The 9,966-nt window shown below is 35.3% G+C and overlaps 1 protein-coding gene across 2 annotated transcripts; it reads right to left on the bottom strand.

Annotated features, from left to right (window-relative positions):
- Positions 1-194: 194 nt before the first annotated feature.
- LOC116307256 (SEC14-like protein 2) lies at positions 195-9,791 on the bottom strand. Of its 2 annotated transcripts, XM_031717421.2 has the most exons (17): positions 9,659-9,791; positions 8,972-9,054; positions 8,641-8,713; positions 7,538-7,607; positions 7,297-7,340; positions 6,971-7,033; positions 6,631-6,724; positions 6,243-6,337; positions 6,078-6,153; positions 5,936-5,955; positions 5,382-5,442; positions 4,865-4,948; positions 4,664-4,770; positions 4,003-4,151; positions 2,843-2,939; positions 2,162-2,234; positions 195-1,825 (listed from the first exon to the last, which is right to left on the bottom strand). In XM_031717421.2, exons 3-17 carry the CDS (start codon positions 8,692-8,694, stop codon positions 1,701-1,703), a joined length of 1,212 nt encoding a protein of 403 aa, XP_031573281.2. In that variant the 5' UTR covers positions 8,695-8,713; positions 8,972-9,054; positions 9,659-9,791; the 3' UTR covers positions 195-1,700. The 2 variants fall into 2 exon arrangements, with proteins under 2 accessions (XP_031573281.2, XP_031573282.2); XM_031717422.2 differs by lacking the exon at positions 8,972-9,054.
- Between the last annotated feature and the right edge of the window lie 175 nt (positions 9,792-9,966).

The following is a 9,966-nucleotide window of genomic DNA, read 5'->3' as shown; positions in this document are numbered from 1 at the left end:
GAAATATCTTTATCAACATTAACATCAGCATAATATTATTATGAATACTATAATTAACTATACCATAATATATGAATACTAATTAATTAATAATTAATTAATTTAGATATTACATTAAAAAAATTAATAAAGGAATCCCGTATTAGAAACAACTAGTCATGCATACTTGACCCAAATGATGAAAAATCAACATGAACATTTAATAAATATTTATTTTTATTGCATAAATTCTTTCATTTTTATCATTATTTCCAAAATGAAATTTCTCATGTGATACGATGTCACATATACAACATTGAATACCCCTGCGTATTTACAATCTAACAGTGAAATCCAAGGAAAGACTCATATATAGACAGGCAAGGATCCTCATCAGAAAATTTTAAAATGAAGCAAGCCAAGCCTAAGAAGGACCATATGGTTGCTGTATATGGTACCTGTGTATGGGCACGTTCTGGGCATTTGAGAACTCAAGCAAGCGTTATCACAAATAGACTAACAATTTTATGTAAGGAAAGGAACACCCTTTTCTTGCTATTTCATGAATTAACATTGATGGAGATATTCTAATTTAGCACTCAGTGTAGTGGAATATTCGATTCATATTTGAGACATTAGTTGAAGAGCATCCAGGATTTCACCTGAAGGGGATCACTCCCCACTAAGCTTACTAAACCATCCCCTTCCTCCCCTCCCACAAATCAAACATTTACATGATAAATTAAGTGCCAATGGGGGGTATAATAACCTGCCTAATAAAACATTCAACAAAAAAAAAGTTGAAAACCTATCTTTTTTGAACATTTAGTATTTCTACTGCATCCATTTAGCTGATCAATTTTCGCATTATTTTGTTTTGTGAATTATTTATTTAACATTCAAAAACTCATGAATAATTCATAAGCCTTTGGTCCAATTGGAACCACCATACATGTCACGTGCATGGACCTTTATACCCGATAAAGTCCTCTTCATTAGTATTCTTTATATAAGGAATACTTGAGGATGAAACTTTATATAAAAACTAATGTGGACATGACCTTATCAGAATAAAGGTGCATCCAAGTTTAGATGAATACTTAGAGCCTCATCAAGGTCAGTCTCATATACAATCATCGACGACCCATAAATTATCGTCGACTAGTGCCCCTCTCTTGAGTTCAGCATGTTGTCTTCATGCAACTTGTGGGAGCCTTTTTTGCACTTATGCGCATGGCAGTGACGTACAAACCTCACTGCGCATGAAATTGCTGTACAAACGACTATCAAAGTATAAAAGTCAATGTTTGTGATGTATATGGTTGCTCTACTTCAACTGAAAGGTTGTGAATTATATAGATCGTGTCTTATTGGGTCTAAAACCATTCGGCTACATACGCCTCGTAGTTTTTGAACCCGATAAAACACTCCTGCTTGTTTATTAAACACTACTTATTTATTTTTAAGTAATATGTATTTTGCATGAGTTTTAGATTGTAATTATTATGAAAGTTTTACACAAATAATTATTGTTAAAATTTTTTATTTTATTTTATTTTACATTTATATTCGTTTTATGTATGTTATTAAAATGTAAAGTGCTTTAGAATATTGTATATAATGCGCTATATAAACAATAAAGTTATTATTATTATTATTATTATTATTATTATTATCATTAAAATTGACATGAAAATTTAATTTCCATGTGAATGGTTGTTCTAGACTGGAGTGCCGAAATCATCTTCAAGAGCACCATCTTGGTCATCAGGCTCTATCACCTCAACATAAAACATGATTTTTTTGTTTCTTGTCCAGCTGTATGTGTTATCAAATCGTAGTATGTCTGATAAAAAGAACAAAAACGGGTGCATGTGTCAGATTGGTGAAAAAAAAGTTGGTGAGTAACATAACTTCCTCCTGCTGATTCTCACCAGACCTATTATTTTATTCACATTTCTGTGTCTTCAAAAAACATTTCAAATCTGGTTGAAAAATATGGACAACATTAATTGCTCACATAGGAAACAACTCCAAAGCAAACAACGATTACTGTACTGTAGGTCTTTTATAGTTGCAAGTGATGTTGCCTGCAATGTTGCACCTCTTGGTCTCACATTTTAAGCTGTCACGCTCAGCTCTCTTTGTGAATTTGAAAAGCAAAAAAAATGTAGTTACTCACAAGTTCCACGCTTCAGGCAAGTGACAGACCCTTGTTCTGGGATGAGATGACAATCCAGACGCCGAGATGGGATCTGGGAGAAAAGCAACCATGAAAATCAATAAAAATAATACGATCTTCTATCAGTAATCAGTAACGTTGAGATGTCTCTAGAAATCCTGCAAGTCGCGTACTGATCCGAACAGAATCAGTCTGTCACCTGATATCCATATTAGATTTTAAAATCACTATGACGTGGCCTTAAGACAACGAGAGTACTTTCTTTTCATATGCGCATACCGTCGTCTTCAATCCTGCGGTTATAATCAAAAAGCAACGACTGAAATGACGTTTTCGTATTCTGACTTCAAAGCACAAACGTACGGTGGCCCATAAGGGACATGCACCAATTTAGTATACTTGACACAAATAAGAAACCAGTTGTATGCATGTTAGACGAGTTGCTGCAAATGAGAAGTTAAACGAGTTGCTACAAATAAGAAACGAGTTGCTTTTTCTGTATTTTAGACGAGCTGCTGCAAGTTAAGAAAAAAGTTGCTGCCTGTTAGATGAGTTGTTGCATGTCAAACGGTAAGTTTACTATTGGGACTGAGTTTTAGAGAAGCTTGATGTATTTGTCTTTCCTTGAAAGCGTTAAAAATCGTCTCGTGTAACATCACCCAGTAACGTCTACATTCTTACCAACTCGATCATTTCTTTCCTTCGGTACTTGTCTTCTGTTGTTCCAGAGAAGTAAACACCAAAACCAATATCGTGATCTTCTGACGTGAACTCCCAGCTAAAGAGATAATCGCACGATGTTATTTTATTAGGTGACTGCAATTGTACAGGGTGGATTCAAGAAAAGAAAATTCTTCAGAGTAACTCAGCACTGCATGACTCGAAGGTCTGGGAGTAGAAAAAGAGAATGCGCACCCATCCGGTAACAAATGCCAAACTCAATGGGGACCAGGGACGGAGTGTGTGATCGTTCGTATATTTCCGAGGACTGACGAAACGTAGGAATCAGACAAATAGCTAAGATTTCAAAACGGATTGATTCTCCGTCAACAATAATGCGTTGTCAATGCATTTTGGCTTGGCGTCCACACTGAAAACGATCGAAAACGCTGAGCGTTTCCATCGAAAATGAATGCGCTTCGAAGACATTTTCAGAGTGGAGAGAGAGAGGTGAATGAGCAGAATAACGAAGTACTGTATCTTAGTATGAGCCCATCCCACACGGCTTACTGCCTCATCTCTCATCTACTACTTTTTCGTGGGATTCTACCAGCTCACTAGATACACCGTGCTGACGAGGCCCAATACAGGCCGAAACAGCTGTCCACGGTTTCTAGTTGAGCTGGCTCATCTTACGCGACTTAAAGTTGTGAAAGGCCCATTGGCCCTCTTCTTCAGTCGTTTCATATAAGGCTCGTAATTTACCTATTACGCATGTTCTTAATATACGATTTCCGAGCCCATCCCACATGGCTTACCGCCTCATCTCGCATATGCTACCCGGTGAACTGTACCTTGGTATACTACCCGGTATGCTTTACTTTAGTATATATATTAGCGGGTAGTATTTGCGCGTTGAGTCATGCCCAACAGAAATATACATTGCTTCTTTAATCCAAATCTTGTGTTTTTACGTTTTTACCATCAGAATTCTAGCAAAAACGATTTCTTATTATAGGCCGTATGAGTTTAGATTTGAATGGTTTCGCGCTTTGTCATTCCCAACATATAATATATATATATTAGTATTCACGTTTAACCATGTTAACAAATCCATGTTAAACACTAAAATATCCATTAATGAAAAAACATAAGGATTGTTAAGAGAATTGTTACTTTACCTTAGTATACTTCCCGGCACTATGACTTCATAGTCCAGCTTGAGTGTACTTCCTCTTTTGACAATGCCATTCTGATAGCTGTCTGTCATTCCGTATGTCTGACCTCGCACATAGTAGTACGACTCAGGAACATCACCTCCATAACAAATCTGAAAAGAGATAAGAAAAAAAAGGATACCCGTGAATTGGAAGTTTTGATGGTTTGAATGCGCAAGATAAAAGATGGGTAGAATTAAGTAAAAAGACATTTGAAAGTTTCGAGTTAGCCTTAGTTAAACAACAATGTCGTAAATGATGAAGGAAATTTCGTTTCCAACATCTGAATGATGGTTTGGACACACGAGGTGACGTTGTGTGTTGGTGTTGTGCAAAGTTGCTTGCATGATAGGCGAAATTGCTTTGTTTCTAGTCAAGGCTGGATAGACCTCCTTAAATACCTTGGGCATAATGTTTTCCCATTCCATACCATGTGTCATTCTCTAAATTATCATTTCTTTGTTTAATGGTTGAGCTGCATCAAGACACATGAATATGGGATACAGCTCAAACAAAGAATGATAATCTCAAGAGAATGACACGCAGCCTGGAAAAGAGGTTTACTCACGGTCAATCTGCAGCTGTTACTGCGTTATGTGACTTTATAATTATATTAATATCTCACCCTTGAAGAGCACCTTGGGTCACCATCTGGGTCTGTACATGTCCCTCCGTAGTATACAGGCAGGTTGTCTGCTGATATGTACTCCTGCAGCTCTCGCTTCCAGTCATCTTAAAAAACAACATACAGAAGAATTTGATGCAAATACAATAGAGAAATTCCCTATCAGATGACTTACGATCTGTGACTAAATAGGTAACCTACCTCCAAGAATATGTACTTTGTTTCTTGTTGCCTCACTGAGGAATGGTTTTACCAAAGCATAAGCCACAGGAAACAGCTTTGGAGCTAAAGAAGAAAAAGTGATGACCATTGATCAATTGATAAAAAATTAGAGCATACTAACCATATCTTGTTGGACTACTTTCCGCAGGTTTGGTTTGGTTTGTTGGGGGGGGGGGGGGGGGGGGAGGTGTTCTCTCCCTTGTCATTTGGATTTTCTCAAACTTTTCTAATTCCTTTCTCAAAAGGTGAGCTTGCAATGATAGAGACATGTGAATAATTGTCCAAGGTGTTAAAAAAGGTCTCTATCATTGCAAGCTCACCTTTTGTCTTGCTCCAATGCAAAGGCACAACTACTTTTCAAGATGGCGCCAGGAATTGGGAAGGGGACTATTACACTTAAATTTTGATCAAGAACACCTTCTGCAGGCTTCATGGTTGTTTAGTAAGAAAAAAATCTTCAAACAAATTAAAATATTAAGTTGAAGTTATTTCTCACCTCTTATGACCAATATATTTTTCATAACCTCTGGGAAATTATCTTCATAAAATGATGCCACCTTAAGAAAAATAAATATATTAAATTTACGTGAACTGCTATAAGATTTAAATTTAGGCCGAGTTTACATGGTACTGGACAAATTTTTAGAGTTCAAAAAGTCATGGCTTTAGGAGTTCCATGCATTCACATAGTACTCTGCTATACATCCAGTCAAAAAAATTATATGCCTAACTGTGCAAATTCAAGACCTTCAAAATCAAGGCCAAATTTTTGACTTGCACACTAGAAAAAAATTGACTGGCACCGGTATGTGAACTACTTGTCTGTATAACATTTTGTAAAGCTCGCTGATATTAGGCAGATAATGCTTTGCACATGTTGATCGGATGGAAAATGAAACCAATAACATTATCATTAACAGAACATACTTTTCATATGATTAAAGACATGTTTCCCTGTAAATGGCATGTAATTATGGTCAAATTCTTGAACAGTTATAAAATATATCTCTCTGATGCTGTGTAAACAGCACAGCAAATAAAATCCCTCACCTCATTGAAAGTCATCACTCCTACAAAAGAAAGCAAATAGTTATAATAAGCTAAACTTAAAGTAAAACTAAAAGATGAAGAGAAGGAATGAAAGAAAAGCAAATGGGAAATGAATGAAAAGAATACCATAATATCTTTGTACCTGGCTTCCATAAGTGTTTCATGCCAAGACCGTCCACATCCATGATTATCACTAGCTGATCAACTCTTTTACCAAGCTACAAAGTTTAAAAAAAAAATCAATATTTCATTCAGTCTCAGAACCAACTCTTGACCACAGGAATCCCCACTAAGAATCTGATTTTACCTTCTCAGTTTGTTTGCTTGCCAAGTCCAATCCATATTCTCCTGTGTATGCCTTGAATTTTATCACTTCATCTTTCTTGATGGATGATAACAATCCTGAAAAATTTTTTGGGGAAAAATGGAGATAAATTCATTCAACTTTGACTGTCAGTTTTGTGTGTACCAGCTCATGGGTTCTAGTAACATTAAAAATCAAGCATTTTTATGCTCAAAAAATTTAATATCATTAGGATATCATTAGGATATCTGTGATGTACCTTTAAAGTCCACTCTTCCTATTGGATCAATATCATTAGGATATCATTAGGATATCTGTGACGTACCTTTAAAGTCCACTCTTCCTATTGGATCAATATCATTAGGATATCATTAGGATATCTGTGACGTACCTTTAAAGTCCACTCTTCCTATTGGGTCAATGAATACTGGTGCACCTTCTTTATCATAACCAAAGTATCCGCCTGGGTAATACTTCTGTAGTACCTGGAAAGGACAAAGTTAAAATACTATATGTGTTTAGATGTGGACACCATATAGCTAGGACTTTCATTTATTAAGTAGGAGGGGGAGATCAGAGAAACCACTTGATGTGGTGTTATCAAAGTAAACTGCTCTCTCCTCCCCTTCATACCTCCCCCTCCCCTCTCCCTCCCTCCCTGGCCCTCCTATAATTTTTGGTAATCATCTCTCCAGTATTGTACAACAATGTAACCACCTGCTCCTACATACCTCAGGAATGTCGTAAGTGTCAAGTATTTTGTCAAGTCCCAGTTTTTTTCTGACCTTCAGGCTCTGTTGAAAATGAATGGAAAAAGAAATGAAAATAAATAAAATAAATGAAAATGAAGTGAAATGAAAAATTTAAGAACCCTGGAGTGCCTTAAAATGAAAAATTCATTGGTCCCAAAAAATCAAGTCCAATGGAAAAAATATATGAATGGAATATGAAAAATGAATGAAAAGATGAAATGGATAAATAATAAATAATTATGAACAAATTTTGCAATAAAAAATATAATATCTAAAAGTTAAAAAAAATATCTCAGAGTACTAACCTCCCTAAGCATAAACTCAGACTTCTCAAGGTTAAAATTGCGAGCTGCAAAAATTAGAGATCATTATTTATTTACATAGTTCTGTTATTGAAAAACTCTTAATAATGTTTTTTCCCCTTTACTTTGTCTAAAAATTAAAGGTCACCTAGTTGTTAATTAATTGTTGCTAGAAAATATTCATTGATTATTAAATATATTATCATTATTAATTTTCAATATAAATCAGGATTTTAATGTGTACCTCTTAGCCATCTAAGTAAGAAGTGGTCATCATGGTAAGGTTGTAAAACATCAGCAATGCGCTCTTGGAACTAGAGGGAGAAAAAATAAGGCGAATGTGGGAATAACTAAGTATACCTTATTTGATATAGTGGTGATTTCAGGCCATGTGTCATTCTCTTGAAGATATTCTTCTTAGTTAGTGAGTTGTACATATATACAGGAAAACATATAAGGTCATGAAAAAGGTCATTATTTGCCAAAACCAGTCTAAATGCATATATATTTTATAAATTTATGTTAAAAATCATGGTGAATGGTAAAATCAAAATATGCAGTATACGTAATAAAGATTATTACAACCAAAGAAATAAAGTAAATGAGTGATGAAATAGAAAGCGTGCAAGCATGCTGTGTGCTCCCATAATGCACATGCTCTCAACCCATCAGAATGCTAGCTAGATTTCTAACAGTTAATTTGTAATATGTTGCACCCGAGGGGGGGGGAGGTACTCCCCTATATTTGCTATACGGGTATGTGCCGCCCTATAGGGGATGGTTTTTCGGCTTTTGGGTCTGGGGTAGGGTATCATTTTTTGACATTTTGTCTGGGATAGGGTATCATTTTAGTCTGGGATAGGGTTAATGATTTGGTCGTTTTTGTCTGGCGAATAGGTGATTGCAATCGATTGTAAAACCGTATTTTTCGTCTTTTAGTCTGGGATAGGGTGTACACTTCTTAGTTTTAGTCTGGGGTACGATATGTAAAATCAAAATTTTAGGTCTGGGATAGGGTCAGGGTTTTGAGGTCTCGGCGGCACACCCCTACCCAAGTTGGGGTGGTAGTACCCCCCCGGGATGTTGCATAAGATAGAGCCAAAGATAAGAACAGCTGAAACTCAGAGTTTATTATTGCCACAAAAGCTATAGCTGGAGCTGACAAGTACTTTGTGTTTAAGAGGATACACAAAGGAGACTACATTTTCTAGAATAATTAAAATATCAAATTCAAGGACAATCAATTTTTTGATACTTATATATTAAACTGTGAAAACATAGAAGATGAACCATGTTTTCATTCTTTTGATCAAGATATTTCTAAAAATATCAAGGGTAATATTATACCTGATCAAGAACAAACTGTTGATTGAAACTCAGATCTCCAACATGTCCAGTCATGTCAGTTCTGGAGTTGATCCTAGTTAGAAAATGAAAGTGCAAAAGGATAACAACATCAAGATTGTAGTACAGTGTACAATTAACCTTAAAAAGTACAAAATTGTCCCTTCAAAAATTTGTCAATAATTCCAATATATAGATATCTCATAAATAAGATATATCATGAATAGTTAACTTGTTATTTTTCAAACTAGGACTTTTAACGTTTGGTGTTAATATTATTACTTTTGCAGGTAACAACACGATATATAGTATAGATAAAACATTCAAAGCTTGCCTTGTTTTTTAGCTTGGTTAATTCCTCTATCAAATCTTGTGAATCATTTGATGAAGTTTTTCTCTAAAAACTGACCGCGAAATCTAGAAAATGTAAATAAAGAGTGTGATTTTCGATTTATTATCTTTTATGAAAATCTTTTTAAAAATATCTTAGGAAAATAAATCTATTTTGAAACCAGTTTTTGGTCTCGCTCGCAACAGCTTTCATAGCCTTTGTCTGTCTTCCTACGCACGCAAACACTTTCGGTTTTCTGAATATTTAAATAGAAATTCATTCCTTTTACAGATTTGGAAATATTAGTAACTACAAAAGAGAACTGGAGTATCTAGTCCTCAATGAAGATAGATAACATTGGTTTATTAAATTGCACAAAATTTAAAATTTCGTGTGTGTTGGTAGTGTGAATTCACAGCTAGTATTAAACTATGGTGTTGGGATTCGAAGATCAAGAGACATCGGCTTCATTAAGCTTATGCTAAACAAAACTCAAAGATTTAAGACTTCATTTAAAACTTTAGAAAACTCTGAAATCAAAGTAATATCTTTGGATTTGATCGCTTTTCGACTTTTTACAACATTTAATTCGGTTAAATCATGGGCTGACGACTTTTTGTTCCGGATAAAGAACCTTTAAAAGTCTTCAAAAATGCACGAATAAATAGAGATAAAATGGCTGATTCTTACCAGATTGACTTCTCGTCTTGAGTATAGCACTTCCGTATGGGATATATTTGAATCTGAAGCGATTTTTTTAGTAATTTAAACCTCTCGCCTCATGATCGATCACAACTGTTTTTCTCGCGGTGTAAACACACGACTTGAGCCCGCGATCTAAAAACAAAATTTTCTCAAGTGTCAAGTGAGGGGTGGGGAGGGGTGGGTGGGAGGGGTGGGTGGGGATTGAAGCCTTTCAAAAATGCAGGTATCATTTGTTTTATAATTCTGAAAATTAAACTAGACATTAACTTTGATTCTGATACAATCATCTAGTA

This window comes from Actinia tenebrosa, unplaced genomic scaffold (genome assembly GCF_029948245.1).
Source record: "Actinia tenebrosa isolate PJP-AT-01 unplaced genomic scaffold, QUT_ActTen_1.0 PGA_scaffold1__47_contigs__length_23844297, whole genome shotgun sequence".
In the NCBI taxonomy this organism is placed as follows: Eukaryota; Metazoa; Cnidaria; class Anthozoa; order Actiniaria; family Actiniidae; genus Actinia; species Actinia tenebrosa.
This window is presented reverse-complemented; position numbering and strand designations above follow the sequence as displayed.